The sequence below is a fragment of the Salvelinus alpinus genome, chromosome 21 (genome assembly GCF_045679555.1).
Source record: "Salvelinus alpinus chromosome 21, SLU_Salpinus.1, whole genome shotgun sequence".
Classification (NCBI taxonomy): domain Eukaryota; kingdom Metazoa; phylum Chordata; class Actinopteri; order Salmoniformes; family Salmonidae; genus Salvelinus; species Salvelinus alpinus.
The window spans coordinates 37,730,800-37,749,032 of NC_092106.1; the positions used below are offsets into that span (position 1 = coordinate 37,730,800).

Genomic DNA, 18,233 nt, shown 5'->3' on the forward strand with positions numbered 1-18,233 from the left:
TGTATATCACAGGAGGGAGGACGGCTCATAATAATGTCTTGAACGGCGCTAATGGAATGGCATCAAGCACATGGAAACCACATATTTGATACCATTCTACTCCAGCCATTACCACAAGCCTGTCTACAATTAAGGTGCAACCAACCTCCTGTGGTGTATACAGTACATACATCATTGGAATCCACACACACCTAAAGAGGGCTAAGGTGAATCCACACACCCTAGACAAAAAGTATGTTTGGTGAGCAATTCTGCGTGCATGCTTTTTCTCTTTATTCTTGACTTCCCTGTGAGGCACAACCTTATTAAGGCACTCCGGGAGACCAATGTGTACAGTTCTCCCAGAGTAAAGAGGCTACACCTTATAAAGTTGTAATTAATGAAATAAGACCACTGTATTCTATTAGCTTTGGAGCCTTCCCAAAACCAAGACCGGCTAATCTGAGCAAAACAAACATCAGGATGGGATTTTTTGTTTATTGAAAAATAGGATGAAAGAAAATGTAAATCCCTGACGTGTATGTCTGTGGCGCACATCAGTGTATGTGTGTTTTGGGATCTCTGGCTGGGGTGTGATGAAGATTTCAGTTCAGCATTTCTGAAGGCAGCCTCCACAGCAGAACATCTTCCTCAGCCATCTGATAAACCTGTGAGGGAGACAGTAACCACTGACATGAATGGAACAATATGGACACTACTGCAACACTTCAAAACTGTGAGTCACAGTCCTTTACTATCTCATTTTATGTGTCCATCTGTCTGTTAGCTTTTCCCTCCCTCCACTATTCATTTTCTCCTGTCTACTTTAAACTCACCTCTTCTTGATGGTCTTGTGACATTTCTTGCCCTCCTCTGTCTCATTCTCCTGTTCATTCTTCTCCTTCACTTCTTCCTTCTCTTGCTTTACTTGGAAGCTTTCCTCATCAGGCAGTATGTGAATCTCCTCTACCTCATCATAATCAATCTCATCAGGCAGGATGATAATCTCCTCTACCTCATAATCAATCTCATCAGGCAGAATGATAATCTCCTCTACCTCATAATCAATCTCATCAGGCAGGATGATAATCGCCTCTACCTCATCATAATCAATCTCATCATGCAGAATGATAATCTCCTCTACCTCATAATCAATCTCATCAGGCAGTATGCGAATCTCCTCTACCTCATCATAATCAATCTCATCAGGCAGAATGATAATCTCCTCTACCTCATAATCAATCTCATCAGGCAGGATGACAATCTCCTCTACCTCATCATAATCAATCTCATCAGGCAGTATGATAATCTCCTCTACCTCATAATCAATCTCATCAGGCAGGATGATAATCTCCTCCACCTCCTCAAAATCAATCTCATCAGGCAGTATGACAATCTCCTCTACCTCCTCAAAATCAATCTCATCAGGCAGTATGACAATCTCCTCTACCTCATCATAATCCATCTCATTGGTTTCTCCTGTATGATCTCCATTAGTGTCCAGAGTGAGAAACATAATACATTTCAACATCTATCCAGCGCAGCTATAATCTGACAGATCTACACTAGCTTTCCTCTATGTGACACCATGTGTGTGGATCTGACTGACAGAGAGGGAGCCTGGTTCTCATCAGTCTTCTTACCAGTACAGGGGTTCCAGCCCTGTCAGAGTTGCCTGTCTGTCCTCCCTCAGTCTGGGTGGAGATGGGTGGTCTATGGCCATGCCAGGGTCGGCAGTGGAACCTTCAGTGGGGGCAGGCGGCGGGGAAGAGGGAGGGGTGGAGCGGCGGTAGTTTGGAGGTTAGAGGGAGGGATGCGAAATAGGGAGGAAGAGGGGGGGAGTGGCTGTGGTCTGGAGGGTAGCGTTCAGTGGAGAAGTGGTCAGTGGTCATAGAGACAGAGGTCAAGGAGGTCATAGTCACTGGAGCAGGTGACCTGTAGTTCTGACTCTTGATGGGAAGATTAGCGGTACAAGATTAGTTAACATGATTAATCACAAGATCACAGTGACAAGATACAGACCACTGGGCACAGACATCAATTCAACATCTATTCCACGTTGGTTTAACGTCATTTCATTGAAATTACATGGAAACAATGTTGATTCAACCCGTATTTGCCCAGTAGGAATATGTGTATCATAACCTTACAAGTCTCACATACTGGGAGAATATTGTAGCTGCAGTAATGAATCAGTAATTCATATATAGTATGTCTGTTCTGTATAAATACTGTATGAATCCAGTAAACAATCTACCACTGACTCAAGAGTAGCGAAGTCATTCTGCATGAGAGAGGAGACAGAGGTGCAGGGCTATGGCTAAACCTACCAGCTCTCACAGTCTCACATCAGAATTAGACGTTCATCCATTTCTCAAACTTCAAATTTCTAACTTGTTCCAAACGTCAAATTTCTAAGTGTTTAAGGTTAAGTTTAGGCATTAAGTCTGAATTTTGAAGGTTAGATATTAACTCAGAATGGTTGAGGTAAGGGTTAAGGTTTGGGATAGCCTTAAAACAAAAATATCAAAATCAACTTTCTATCTCTGGGTTTTGAACTTGCAACCTTTGGAATCAGATGCTTACACCTATCTGCCATGCCGTCCACAACGCTGTAGCAAAATCGAAACCTACTTGACGGTAACAGTGCTCACTGTTGCCCCCTAGTGGCTGGTTTTCACCATCTCCTGATGTCCTTAGACATGGATGACGTCAAATACTGACTTGTACAATGGGTGACCCGGCTGGGCTAAACATAACATGCACAAATCATTTATATAAAAACCCAATCCAAAATACCAGGGCAATACTGATGGCTATTATAGTGCACAATGTGAGTTGTAAAGAAACCTGAATGCTATTTCTTCACTCCCTGTTTCCACCATTTTACCAGCTGACTTACAGCATGCTGTGGTGTTCTTACCTCAACTTCCCCAGCGGCTATTTCCTGTACTCTGTCCAGCATGGGTTCGATGCCCTCCTCCAGCTCTCTCCAGTCATTTCTGAAAGAGCCCACGACTAACTCCTGCTGGAGCTTCCAAGCATCCAACATCATCTGGTCTTGCTTGATCTGCTTTCTGACCATGTGACACATGTCAATGTCTTGGACGTTCTCAAAACCCTCAAACACATTATTGGACTTTTTCCATGAACTCTGCAACGGTTTTCCTTGTCAATTTTCACTGACTTTGCACTTTGACCTATTTTACTCTCTTTCTCCTCTGCCACCTTCACTAGTTGGCTGGCTCCCATTCATTAGCTTCTTTACTTTCGGGTGTCTTGATCTTTTTCTGTCTATGCTTCCTGCAACTTCTAGCCATAGCCTCATCAATCTCTCACTCTTCCCAAACCTCCTAACCATCCTTTCAAAATCGATCCTCTCCTCCAGCTTACCTTCCTCTTCACTCTTGTTCAGCACCAGAGCGCTGTCCAGGGTCTGGACTAGGCTTTTGATGACCTTCTCATGGTAGTAAGCCTCCTCATGGTAGTAAGCCTCCTCCTTTAAGTATCTCATGGTCCTCTCTCTGGCTTTAACCAACAGGGCCTTCTCTTTCTCATTCTCCTCACACAGGGGGACTGTCTGCATCATTTACACATTCACACACACACAAACACAACCTGTGTTTACCTTTGTCTCCTTCTACGACAGGGGTCGGCAACAGGCTGTTTAGTTTTTTGGTAAAAAAAAGAAGACTAAAATCATCAGGAATTCAGCTAAAAATGAGTTTAATTCAGGGAATTTGTTCCCAAGTATTCCCACTAATAAAATAAGAGACATATGTGATCGTGTCTCAATGTAATAAATGTATGAAATTACTGTTATTTTCAAATACAATCTCTTTTGGGGTTTAGTTGTAGTCAGCTGTCAAGGCAAAGGGTTGCTACTTTGAAGAATTGCTTTTATGGTTACTACATGATTCCATATGTGTTATTTCATAGTTTTGATGTCTTCACTATTATTATACAATGTAGAAAATAGTAAAAATAAAGAAAAACTCTGGAATGAGTAGGTGTGTCCAAACTTTTGACTGGTACTGTATAAAAACAACATAAAGTACATTTAGAATGTGCATTTAGAATCAAGGGAGGTAAAATACCAATAGTGAGCTTGGTGCTAAATACATTTTAGAATGGGACTAGGACTATGAAAATACTGTCTGTAGAAGTGAGTTTTGCAGTCAGTTTTAAAAGTTCAGAGTGATGGAGCGGCTCTCAGATGGGCAGGGAGAGCATTCCATAGGCGAGGGGCAAGGCAGCAAGCAGAAGGCTCGGTCCCACTTAGTTCGTAGACATGTCTTGCGGACTTGAAGCAGTAGGGAGTGCCTAGAGCAGAGAGTGCGAGGTGGCCCGCTGATTGAGATGAGGTCTGTAACATCCTGACCAGAGTTCTTATGTGTTGTGCTTGTTTTAGTGTTGGTCAGGACGTGAGCTGGGTGGGCATTCTATGTTGTGTGTCTAGTTTGTCTGTTTCTGTGTTCAGCCTAATATGGTTCTCAATCAGAGGCAGCTGTCAATCGTTGTCCCTGATTGAGAATCATATATAGGTGGCTTGTTTTGTGGTGGGGATTGTGGGTGGTTGTCTTCTGTCTTTGTGTTCTGCACCAGATAGGACTGTTTTCGGTTTTCACATTTATTGTTTTGTTGTTTGTAGTGTTCTCACATTCTTTATTAAATTATGTTTAACACTAGCCGCGCTGCGTTTTGGTCCTCTCCTTCATCCCAGGAAGAAAGCCGTTACAAGGTCACTGATGTATATGGGGTTTAATCCATCAAAGTCTTTAAATGCAAGCATGAGGATTCTGAAGTCGATCATGTAGTTAACCTGTAATTTTAGGCCTGTATGCGACGATATATTGCTCTTAATTACAATATAGGGATGACAGGGCCTGCAGTGCCCTTCCTCACTAGCGTCTGTCTGCGTCACTGGAGGGAGAAAGAAGGCCTATTAAATTCATTAGGCCCCAAATTACATTCACAACAGATAGAAGACATTTGGTAATGAAAAAAATAAACAGCCTACTTAAATATTATGAGATATTAAACTCGATATTTCTCTACAAACCCTTTGTTCAAATTTGCAACAAATAATACATTCACGTGCCTCGCTTTAAAATGTACCCTCTCTCCTGCCATCACAAATCAAGAAATTAACCTAGAATTTAGTGTTCTGGAACTTGTAATGTTCTACTTGTTATTATGACACTCTTAAATATTTGTTATATTATGCACAGGTGCAGTGTCATCACATGGTTGAGTTTGGACCAATATAGACTCCTCAACACAGAGTGAAAACATTGTAGCAACATGCAACAATGTATCACAGGTGACTCTGAAAGGCTAATGGACAAATGACGTAAGCCTAAATTCAAGTTTACTGGGTCTGCCCTAGATATTACAACATTAATTAATGTGTAGGCTATTTAGAAGCGTGTATTTATGGAATCAATAAAAAATATACCACATACAATAGGTACAGGAATTAAATATCTTTGGGGGTTCAATGCAGAAAATAGCACAATGAATAACTGATGTTATGCAGTCAGGGCGAGCCTTGGGTTGTGCGCTAAAGTGTCAAGAGATTTCAAGCACCGATTGAAAATGACTAGGCCCTTAAAACATATGGGACCAACAAGAAAATGTCTGTAAAGTAGCTAGCCTACATTTGTTACAACCTTAGGCATATATGCCAAGGTTAGGCTAGCCTATCAATTAAGACCAATTATTAGACTAAATTATAACTGGTTTAGCCCATTATTATTCCGTTAAAACAAGGGCTGTCTGTAAAACTAATATTTTGCAAAAGAGTCTAAAGTTTCAACATATACTTTAGGCTACTGAAGCAGGTTTAGGCCTACACACTGACTGCACCAAATCTTCCCGATTGTGCTGGGAATATTGCAACAATTAGGCTAATTTACTTGAAGGTTTCAGTGCAAATGCGATACTGCTCACACAACATTATGTTCATTGTTAGGCCTATGGAAAACAAGTGTAATCGCCAATTATTGCACATTGGTTAAATAAAATGTGCCTGGATCATGTTGGGGAAAACAAGATCCCAAAACCCCTGCCATCATTCCATCACCCTTCTTAAAAAGTTGAAGAACTACAGGCAGCAACACTGTAAAGGGGTTGTGGTGAATTTGACAGTAACTACAAGCAACAACACTGTAAAGGGGTCGCAGTGAATTTGACAGTAACTACAAGCAACAACACTGTAAAGGGGTCGCAGTGAATTTGACAGTAACTACAAGCAACAACACTGTAAAGGGGTTGTGGTGAATTTGGCAGTAACTACAAACAGCAACACTGTAAAGGGGTCGCAGTGAATTTAACAGTAACTACAAGCAACAACACTGTAAAGGGGTTGTGGTGAATTTGACAGTAACTACAAGCAACAACACTGTAAAGGGGTCGCAGTGAATTTGACAGTAACTACAAGCAACAACACTGTAAAGGGGTCGCAGTGAATTTGACAGTAACTACAAGCAGCAACACTGTAAAGGAGTCGCAGTGAATTTGACAGTAACTACAGGCAGCAAAGTGGAAAGTAGCTTAAGTTACTGTATTTCATATTGCAGTACACCTGCTGAAATCTAAATGCAGTATCAAAGCAAGTACTGTGTAATGACACACAGTACAATACCGTAGAATTGACTGTATTATACTTGTTTAAAAAAGTACATGCTACCGCTATCTTAATGAATGAATTAATGAATGGATGGCTGGCTGGATGAATGAAATTCATGGAGGGATTTGGGGGGGGGGGGGGGGGAGAGCTTTTCTTTGACATCTGTTTAGAGAAATTACTGATTTACAGTTCATGAGGGTTGACCGATTCACACATTTAAAGTTTTGGAAAGATCTGACTTTTTTAAACCTTCGAAACAGCACCTATGACCCCATTTTAAGGCACTTCCGGTTGGCACAGGAAGCTATAAGTAAATACATATCCTGATCGGGGTATGCTTTTACAGAATCCTGAGTTTTAAGTCTATACGTTAAGAACTGACTGATTTACACAGGGTTGAATGCACTATATATCACAAACTGCTGGTTGGGTATGGCAAAACCCTTTTAGGGTGATTTTATCACTTCCGTTTGCTCCAGGAAGCTTAGAATCAACACAGGTAGACCTCATAGTGGCTTGATGGATTGTCATTGAAGACAGGTTCATAAGACATTCATAACCCACATAGGCTTCAGGTTGAATTTAGGGGTGCAGGCAATGTGTTCCTATGGGGTGAGATGTCATTGTAAACTGTTTGATGTAAACACCTTCTTTTAACTGTTAAGGGTTAATGCCACACGGTCAAGGTTAGGCTTGCACAGAGACCTTAGGAACGTTCCTGAGGTCAAATTGTGCTTCTAAACCTTAACAGTTCTCTCTCTGTCTCCCAAAAGCAAAAGACTTGAAATGTAGGTCAAGGGTCATCTTCTTGTCACTGTCGCTGCGCTCAGACCGAGCAAGCTACGGTCAAGCGGGGCATCTCGTTGAACTCGGCACGGCCTGGAGACTATGGTGATGTCATTTTTAGTGGTGATTTCAGAATGCTATTTTGGTGGTTTTTCACTGTTGAAACATATTGCAAATGCACAAAAGTCAACTAGCAAGTCAGTGTCCATCAGCCAATTAGATATTTTCAGACACCAAACTGATACCATCTGACTCCAAACTCACTTTTTCCAACTCGTTTAGAAGCCGACTATCACATATTTCAGAGCAGGCCCAAAATTCACAGCGCCTTCCATTTAAACCATAATAAAACAAATAATACGTAGTTATGTTCTAGCTGCGGGTCCAGTTCTCACATTATGTTTAGCCCTATGTGAGGCGACCTCGAATCCCAAGTTTCGGCTCGATAGGTCATTCGGTGCCCGAGCAAAACCTTAATTGGTGCTGAAATTCCACTTTTTTCCATGCCTTGCTACGGGGTCCTTGAATGAGCTATCGGACAGAAATGTCGGGGTCCGTCTCTATGGGCCGAGCCGGTTTCAATGCACCTAGTCTTGCAACTCTGGGACTTTTCTAAATGTCACCATTTTCGTAATGCTCAAAATGAATTGAAGTCAATGCAAATGCACGAGGCTTTTTATCGGTCCGAGAACCTTCTAGAGCCACATAACTCACCGTGCTTAATCGACCTGAGCTCTAGAACAGGTTTGTAAAGTTTCAGAACTCTAGGTCTGACGGTTCTTTAAAAGTTCGAACAAAAGTAACTATTGCAGGCACTGTCTGCCTTTAAGCCCCTCAGTGTCTAAGCCCCTCATCCTTTCTGTGTGGGTGTGTAAATCTTTCCTTGAAATCTGATGGGATGAATGACTGATTTACAGTTCATGAGGGTTGCCTATTCACATACAGTGGGGAGAACAAGTATTTGATACACTGCCGATTTTGCAGGTTTTCCTACTTACAAAGCATGTAGAGGTCTGTCATTTTTATCATAGGTACACTTCAACTGTGAGAGACGGAATCTAAAACAAAAATCCAGAAAATCACATTGTATGATTTTTAAGTAATTAATTAGCATTTTATTGCATGACATAAGTATTTGATACATCAGAAAAGCAGAACTTAATATTTAGTACAGAAACCTTTGTTTGCAATTACAGAGATCATACGTTTCCTGTAGTTCTTGACCAGGTTTGCACACACTGCAGCAGGGATTTTGGCCCACTCCTCCATACAGACCTTCTCCAGATCCTTCAGGTTTCGGGGCTGTCGCTGGGCAATACGGACTTTCAGCTCCCTCCAAAGATTTTCTATTGGGTTCAGGTCTGGAGACTGGCTAGGCCACTCCGGGACCTTGAGATGCTTCTTACGGAGCCACTCCTTAGTTGCCCTGGCTGTGTGTTGCGGGTCGTTGTCATGCTGGAAGACCCAGCCACGACCCATCTTCAATGCTCTTACTGAGGGAAGGAGGTTGTTGGCCAAGATCTCGCGATACATGGCCCCATCCATCCTCCCCTCAATACGGTGCAGTCGTCCTGTCCCCTTTGCAGAAAAGCATCCCCAAAGAATGATGTTTCCACCTCCATGCTTCACGATTGGGATGGTGTTCTTGGGGCTGTACTCATGCTTCTTCTTCCTCCAAACACGGCGAGTGGAGTTTAGACCAAAAAGCTCTATTTTTGTCTCATCAGACCACATGACCTTCACCCATTCCTCCTCTGGATCATACAGATGGTCATTGGCAAACTTCAGACGGGCCTGGACATGCGCTGGCTTGAGCAGGGGGACCTTGCGTGCGCTGCAGTATTTTAATCCATGACGGCGTAATGTGTTACTAATGGTTTTCTTTGAGACTGTGGTCCCAGCTCTCTTCAGGTCATTGACCAGGTCCTGCCGTGTAGTTCTGGGCTGATCCCTCACCTTCCTCATGATCATTGATGCCCCACGAGGTGAGATCTTGCATGGAGCCCCAGACCGAGGGTGATTGACCGTCATCTTGAACTTCTTCCATTTTCTAATAATTGCGCCAACAGTTGTTGCCTTCTCACCAAGCTGCTTGCCTATTGTCCTGTAGCCCATCCCAGCCTTGTGCAGGTCTACAATTTTATCCCTGATGTCCTTACACAGCTTTCTGGTCTTGGCCATTGTGGAGAGGTTGGAGTCTGTTTGATTGAGTGTGTGGACAGGTGTCTTTTATACAGGTAACGAGTTCAAACAGGTGCAGTTAATACAGGTAATGAGTGGAGAACAGGAGGGCTTCTTAAAGTAAAACTAACAGGTCTGTGAGAGCCGGAATTCTTACTGGTTGGTAGGTGATCAAATACTTATGTCATGCAATAAAATGCAAATTAATTACTTAAAAATCATACAATGTGATTTTCTGGATATTTGTTTTAGATTCCGCCTCTCACAGTTGAAGTGTACCTATGATAAAAATTACAGACCTCTACATGCTTTGTAAGTAGGAAAACCTGCAAAATCGGCAGTGTATCAAATACTTGTTCTCCCCACTGTATATTAAGTTTTGTAAAGATTTGACTTTTTTAACCCTTCGAAACAGCCCTTTTGACACCAATTATGGCACTTCCGATTGGCACAGGAAGCTGAAAGTAAACACATATCCTCGTTGGAGTGGGCTTTTACAGAATCCTGAGTTTTAAGTCTATACGTAAAGAACTCACTGATTTACATAGGGTTGAATGCACTATTTCTCTCAAACTGCAGGTTGGGTATGGCAAACACTTTTAGGGTGATTTAACCACTTCCGGTTGCTCCAGGAAGCTTAGAATCGACACAGGTAGACCTCATAGTGGCCTGATGCATTGTCATCGAAGACAGGTTCATAAGGCATTATTAACCCACAGGCTTCAGGTTGAATTTAGGGGAGCAGGCAATGTATTCCTATGGGGAGACATGTCATTGTAAACTGTTTGATGTAAACACCTTCTTTTAACTGTTAAGGGTTAATGCCACACGGTCAATGTTAGGCTTGCACAGATCGGGAGGACCTTAGGAACGTTCCTGAGGTCAAATTGTGCTTCTAACCTTAACGGTTCTCTCTCTGTCTCCCAAAAGCAAAAAAATATGAAATTGAGGTCAAAGGGTAATTTGGGTCCTTCTTCTTGTCCCTGTCGCTGCACTCAGACCAAGCGAGCTACGGTCAAGCGGGGCATCTCGTTGAACTCGGCACGGCCTGGAGATAACGGCAATGCCATTGCAGGCTTTGTGTGTCTTTAAGCACCGTACTTTTTCACTCCATCCTTTTATCCCCTTTTCTTCGTGGTATCCAATCGCTAGTAATTACTATCTTGTCTCATCGCTACAACTCCCGTATGGGCTCAGGAGAGACGAAGGTCGAAAGCCACGCGTCCTCCGAAGCACAACCCAACCAAGCCGCACTGCTTCTTAACACAGCGCGCCTCCAACCCGGAAGCCAGCCGCACCAATGTGTCAGAGGAAACACCGTGCACCTGGCCCCCTTGGCTAGCGCGCACTGCCCCCGGCCCGCCACAGGAGTCGCTGGAGCGCGATGAGACAAGGATATCCCTACCGGCCAAACCCTCCCTAACCCGGACGACGCTAGGCCAATTGTGCGTCGCCCCACGGACCTCCCGGTCGCGGCCGGCTGCGGCAGAGCCTGGGCGCGAACCCAGAGACTCTGGTGGCGCAGCTAGCACTGCGATGCAGTGCCCTAGACCACTGCGCCACCCGGGAGGCAGATCTGACCTTTTTAACCCTTCGAAACTGACCCTATGGCACCATTTGAAGGTACTTCCGGTTGACATAGGAAGCTGAAAGTGAACACATATCCTCCTTGGGGTAGGCTCTTATATAATATTGAGTTTTAAGTCTTTATGTTAAGAACTGACTTATTTACAGAGGGTTAAATGAGTGTGTGTTATTTCATAAAATCACATAAAATCACAGAATTCTGGCAGAGCTTCGAGACCCACTTAAAAAATGTTCGTCTGAACACACTGCAACTGGATCTGTAACTTTTTTTTTTTTAACTCCTTTTTGTGAACATTACCAATTTGTCAATGTACGATTTCTCTTAAATTACAATAGATAAATGGCTGGTTCTTTTTTTCCTGACACCGTATGCTTATGTACTTTGACGTGAAGCGGTCAAATTAGCACCCTACTTTGCGTTTTTGACCTTTAATCCCAGAAAAATTGCCATAACTCAAAAAGCGTTGAGGCCTCGACGTCATCTTGTTCGGGGCCAACTGTCCATTACGTCTTCGAAATATTTTCCGTTTAGGAGAAAAGGCCACATGCATTTGCAATGTGCTTGTGCATTTGCAATATTATTTATTTTCCCTCTGGTGGGAATTTCCGAGACTGCGGAAAAATGACCAAAATTTGTTATTTTTATAAAACGGAAACCGAAAGTCCGAGAGATTTCGTTTGATGACTTCCTGAAAGATCTCTCTCCCGCGCACGGCCCGACGCCGTCCGCGAATTTTAGAAACGTTGCAGGACGTCTAGTAAGGGACCGTATATTTGCAATGTGGCGTTTCTCACTAACCATATGGCGAGTGCTAAAATGTTCCCTTAAGGCCATAAGTGTAAGCCAAGATAATTCATTATTTTACATTAACATGTAATACATGCATTATGAAGAAAATTGTGTAATTTAGGCTCCACGAAATATGAAATGGGTTTAGAAGAAAATCATGTATGGTTGCCTACATGACAAAAAGGCGTTCTGATTACAAGTGCACCAGTATCCAAAGTATTAAGCGAAATTAAGCACAGAAAACAGCATTGGCATTAATAAAACAATATTTCCCACGAATTGAGTCGCACGTAAATGTGCGTCTTTTCTCAAAAATTCTGTTCAGCAAGTCTAAAACAGTACATATAGGCATACAACGACACATTTTAAAACATGGTTAAACAAAGACAACATTTCTGTATATTCATGACGTTGAATTAGCCATTAAGAAGAACAAAAATGAAATACAAATGATCGCGTCTACATGGTTGTTGCAACGGCTTGTGTGTCGCCTACTGGTTAAATTCGTGTCTTTTCGCACGAATTAAGTAGCACAGAAATTCATGTATTTTCAAACGAATTGAACCACCCCAAAAATGCACAAAAACGCACGAAATCTGCTGAAATACATTTTGTACATATATGCGCGAATTGAATGTGAGACTGTGTTGCAACAGTATATGCATTCCCAATGCGCATTTCACAAAATCTGATGTTGCAAGTGTGAAGCGCCTCAGATACAGTATATGCGTCTAGATCCGGAATAAGTCACCTAAAAAAGCGGATGTAGACCACGGGCACACTGGCCCAACAGGAATGATTGTGCTCCTCATAATTTAGCAGCCAAGACGAGTGGGCCACTGGGCCGCTTAGGGTGTGAGCCTGGGAGCTATTGTGGCATTGTCATTCCCACGCTAATTCTGATCATGGGGACGCGTGACCAGATGGTAAGGAGAGAGGGCGTGAAAGGGCGCAAGCACCTCTTCACAAGTTGGCCTTTTAATTCGGTCTCTCTGATAGTTTCTCCCCCTTGCTGCCTCAACGATTTTGCCGGATTCATTGATTTTTGGCCGTTCTGTGCCACGAACCATAACAAGATGGAACTTTCTAGAAGTTCCCATTATAGAGCCTCCGCATGTCACAACTCGAAATTGACACTCCAACATTGAATAGACTAATGTAGGTTAGGATAGGCTATTGGATCAATTAGGTAGGCCTATATAAAAAGTTGACCCACTAAAATCTAATTGCCTTGTTAGGCTATATAGTCCTGTGCATGAAGCAAGTTTTTCTTTTGGTGAGACGTTGCTGCTCTCTGGAAGAGAACGCATGCTCCGCGACTGTGGGGTCTTTATGTGTGTCCCTCTGAAGGACGTTTCCTAGTGATAAGCGACAGGCGGCTGACTGTGGGTCGCGTGGCCAGATGTCCCATTGCGCTTTGTATGGTTATAGGCCTCCCCAAAAGTCGCCCAAGTTTTCTGGAGTTTCAAAAGAGACCCCACCACTCACTGTATTCATCAGCCACAGCCTCTTCAGAAGGCCACCCATTGTGACTATATAGGCATATAGATTGGATTTGTGGTTTAGAAAATGGACTCAAATCGGTACACTCATTCAAAGCTTCGCTGATGCATACTTGTCCGCCTGTCGCCTGTCATTGCCAGCTACCTACTGAAAGTTAGTTCATTATTAAGGCTCTGAGGATCACACTCCTTTTAGCCTACAGTAATCCTTCCAATAAATAACAACAATATCATCCAAAGCCTATGCAAAAATGAGTTAACCTGTTTGGACATCTCTTGTATTGTTAATAGGCTACTATTCAGGGTTTGGGTCAATTCGAATTGATGGCAGTCATTCAGGCAATTGGAAGTAAACTGAAATTTCAATTCAATTATTGAACATTTCTTATTTATTTTCAATGGCTTCTCAATAAACTGAAAAGCAGAAGCTATTAATTTTCCAAAGTTTTTAAATTGTTGTATTATAAATTCTAATTACGTATTGAATTGACTGCCTTCAATTCGAATTGACCACATTAGGCTACACTGTTTCATGTTTGCAAATTCAACATGCGTTATATTAATACCTGTTGCATTCACAAATAGGCCCATATGTTAGTCTCATGCATAACAATGTGATATCAAAATGTATTGCATGAATAACCAATAAAAGTGGTCAAGGACCACACATAGGCTATTGCTCATACTGACGCTTTATTGTGATGATCACACACCTGCCCGAAAACCAGGGGTCAGGGCGCACCTGCCTTAACTTCCCATTAGTCACCTCCTGCTCCGGGGCTCACTGAGAGAGAGCCTTCTCCCGGGCTGGACCGTCCACTTCTCCCTCCACAGGGTTATTACTCTCTTCATGGTGATTAGGTTCGGCTGAATACCGCCCATTGTTCGGCGGAGTTTCCCACGTTCGAGCATTCGTCTGACAGTCGCGTGGCTCAAGTCAAACACAGAGCCCCCGCCATGAATCCATTACGCCAAGGGCCAGCGCGCGGGTGTGACATCTGTCTGCGTGGTCACTCTGACATCTGCTCTCCCTGACTCAATGAGTTAGAAAAAGTTGACAATATATGTTTAGGGTACAGTTTAAAAACGCTTCCTCTACCTGGCTTAGGCTAACAAAAGTTGTACATAAAAAAAAAGAAGTCTTGATTAATAATAAGCCATGATCAATATCCGAAAGGATATTGAAGTCATTTGTCCTTGTCGATATTAGACAACCCAAAGAGCATCGGAATTCATGTGGAAATAGGCCTATTTACCCCCACCCATACCCCCAAAACCATTAGGTGAAGGGATTTCATTTTTATTTCAACGAAATTCAGAACATAAAACACTTGTAATCGAACCTGACCACCTGTTGATAATTCGTTGAGTAGCCTAGACCTACTGAATTGCTAAACCAGTGCAGAGTTGAAAATAGTTTAAAATAAGCTTCTTTAACTTTGAGTGTAATTGCCAATAGGTTTTCCAGTCATGAACATACAGTATATATCCCTTGCGCGAACATAATTTAGGCTATATCTCAGGAGAAACATAGGCTACATTCAATTTAAAATATGAACACTTTTCGTTATACTGTAGGCTTGTGGCTTAAATTCTCAGAGCAATTAGTTTAGTCCTACTCTTCACTCAGGATTTAATCACTAGTTTCTCAGCATCAACACTTCCCTGAGCACTTGTTAGTATCGACAACGATACAGACCGATAACAATGACCACAGGGCCACTAGGCGTTGTGGGTATTTTTTCTGTGTGAAACTTCAGGGGATAGGTTTCGCCTTTTCTCGGGTAGGCCTAATGCTTTCCCAGCTCATTGGCATGAATGGCCGAGGGGGTCCCTGGTGTAACCACGGTAATTACACACTCTTGTTCGGCCCTGGGAATGACAATCCTGAGGGGACCCGTGCGCTTTGCTTCACGAGAGAGAGAGAGAGAGCGAGAGAGAGAGATAGAGGAGGGAGCAGAGGGGGGAGCGGAGGGGGGGGGGGGGGGGTCGATGGAGGGTGCATGGTTTCAGGCTGGACATCTGTCGCTTGTGTTTTTTTGCAGGGCTGGTACCTCGGCTATTGAAAAGAAGCAGTGACCTGTCATCCCTGACTGATGGAAGCGACACCGTGTGTGGGAAAATACCTCAGCCAAAGAGCTCGAGCATTCACATGCTAATTCTTCCCTATAAATAAGAGGGGTGCGCCGCGCGGAGGGCCTTACAGACAGATCCTTGACTCAGCCGGGAGAGGAGAGCTATACTCTATATACAACTATACCGAGCGTAAAGGAGAGATGACAACCAGCGCCATGGCGCACAACGTGGGGAGACACTCGAGTGCCAAGGAGGAGAGAAAGGTATTGCCTTTGTCCCCGTCGATAGATACACTTAAACATCAACATGTGTCTTTCTTCGGAGATGCTCACGCTTAGTGATTATCTGGTCCAGTTTGTGTCTGTATCTGGTCGCCATTAACCCATCGCTTTCCATCTCTAGTTGCGCAAGCCGCTCATTGAGAGGAAAAGACGGGAGAGGATTAATAACTGCTTGGATCAACTGAAAGAAACCGTGGTCGGGGCGTTCAGTCTTGACGTGAGTAGGCCTATATACACACTGTATTTTAATTGTTAGAAATGCTCAATTATATGGAGTGTGAAAGACGCAATGTAAGTTATTTCTTGACACTAACTTTAAATTTTCCCCAACAGCAATCGAAACTTGAAAAGGCGGACATTCTAGAGATGACAGTGAAACACCTGCAGAATGTTCAGACACATAGATTCAGTGGTAAGTGTCCAATAAAGTGACCTGACGGAAGAAACATACAAGTGAGTTTTCAAAGTTGTGCCTGCATGCAATACTCTATGAAAGCAGTTGGGGGCCTAGTCGGCACGTTAGAAAGTAGTTACGGAGACTGGTGGGAGTATTTTCATCAGTGATTGAATAACAGTCCTATGTTGCCTAATAAGAATAATACTTTTTGAGTATTAGTACTCATAGTTGTATGATTTAATTGTGGTTTTCTCTTGGTTTCAACATAAAACAATTGATTAGTCAATGTTTCTTAATCCTGGTCATGGGGACCCAAAGGGTTTTAGTATTTCCCCAGCACTACACACATGATTCCACTAATCAACTCATCATTTAAACATTTGATTAGTGGAATCAGATGTGTAGTGTTAAGGTAAAAACAAAAATGTGCTCCCCTTTCAGGATTAAGAAATGCATTATGCATTATACAAATGTATTTTGGTGAATAGGCCAGTCTGGGTGCAATACATCCTGCCACCAACAGATTGTGCTATGACCCATGTTTGACCCAGTGTCTCCTCCCCTCCACAGCAGACCCCACCTTAGGCCTGGAAGCACAGCAGAAGTACAGCACAGGCTACATCCAGTGCATGCACGAGGTCCACAACATGCTGCTCAGCTGCGAGTGGATGGACAAAACATTGGGCTCCCGCCTGCTCAACCACCTGCTCAAATCCCTGCCCCGCTCAAGCGAAGAGCACCCCTCTCAGGCCAACCCCAACCTCAGGCCCGACACCCCCCCACCCAGCCAGGGGCCAGGAGCCCCCACTACACCTCTCAGAGGGGACCCCAGGTCTGGGAGGCAGGGCCAGATGGAGGGGCCACTGTGCCATGTGGTGGGGCCCCAGGACAAGCCCCTGCTCCTGCCCGGGAGCCCCCACCTGGGCATGCTGGAGATGTGGAGGCCCTGGTAAACTAAACCGGCCCTCTGGGTGTGTGCTGGATCCCTATGTTAGACCCTCCTCTGTTATGTATCTTATAGATATGCTACTCAGAAGACATTGTTTTGGATTGTGGGGCGGTTGCGTTTCTGATCTAGGTGTGGTATATAAACAGACCTTTCAGTACTTCCTCTCCGAAGTCTACTTTCCGTAGCCTGCATTGTAGAAGGCTCTTATTAATCTTTTTCTTGTATTTATTGTATTAACATCTTTATTTATTAAATAATAAGATAAAACATTTAGCTTCTTAGCTCTAGTCACAAATAGCTTTTGTACTGCTCCCTTCTTTGTATATTATTAACCAATATTAATAAAAATGTGTATGGAATTTCTGTAGATGTTATCAATTTTATTTGTACACCTATGCTCGCGCACACACACAAAAACACAGACACTTTCTCTCTCTCTTATATTGAAATATGTTTTGATCCTATCAACATGATGAGATAAACCCATGTTAAAAGAAATGAATGATGCTGAGGCCTACAGCCACTACAGTATTATTGTGCATTTATAAACTATTAAAAACGGTTAAAAACGTTCATTTTATTTCATATTATACTCTTGCTTGCAATGTGAATGAATATAAGCAAATGGTTTCAGTAATATTAAAGAAATTACCTAGTCCAGTAGGACAGAACTGACAAAATAAAGGAAACCTTGAGTAAATGAGGGATACAAAGTATATTGAAAGCAGATGCTTGCACACAGGTGTGGTTCCTGAGTTAATTACGCAATTAACATCCCATCATGCTTAGGGTCATGTATAAAAATGTCCAGTTGCCTATTATTTTAGCTACCATGGCTAGAAGAGATCTCAGTGACTTTGAAGAAGGGGTCTCAAAGGAGCATAGCAGGTTTAACGTGTGTGTGTCAGTCACCAGAGCTCAACCCAATTTATGGGAGATTCTGGAGCAGCACCCGAGACAGTGTTTTCCACCACCATCAACAAAACACAAAATTACGAAATGTATCGTTGAATAATGGTGTTGCATGCCTCCAATAGAGTTCCAAACACTTGTATAATCTATGTCAAGTCACAT

General features: G+C 43.0%; 1 protein-coding gene across 1 annotated transcript; it reads left to right on the forward strand.

The window, feature by feature from the left end:
* The first annotated feature begins 595 nt into the window (after positions 1-595).
* Positions 596-17,522, forward strand: LOC139548303 (transcription factor HES-1-like). Its single transcript, XM_071357899.1, has 5 exons — positions 596-715; positions 15,502-15,795; positions 15,935-16,030; positions 16,147-16,225; positions 16,781-17,522. Exons 2-5 carry the CDS (start codon positions 15,733-15,735, stop codon positions 17,161-17,163), a joined length of 621 nt encoding a protein of 206 aa, XP_071214000.1. The 5' UTR covers positions 596-715; positions 15,502-15,732; the 3' UTR covers positions 17,164-17,522.
* The last annotated feature ends 711 nt before the right edge of the window (positions 17,523-18,233 follow it).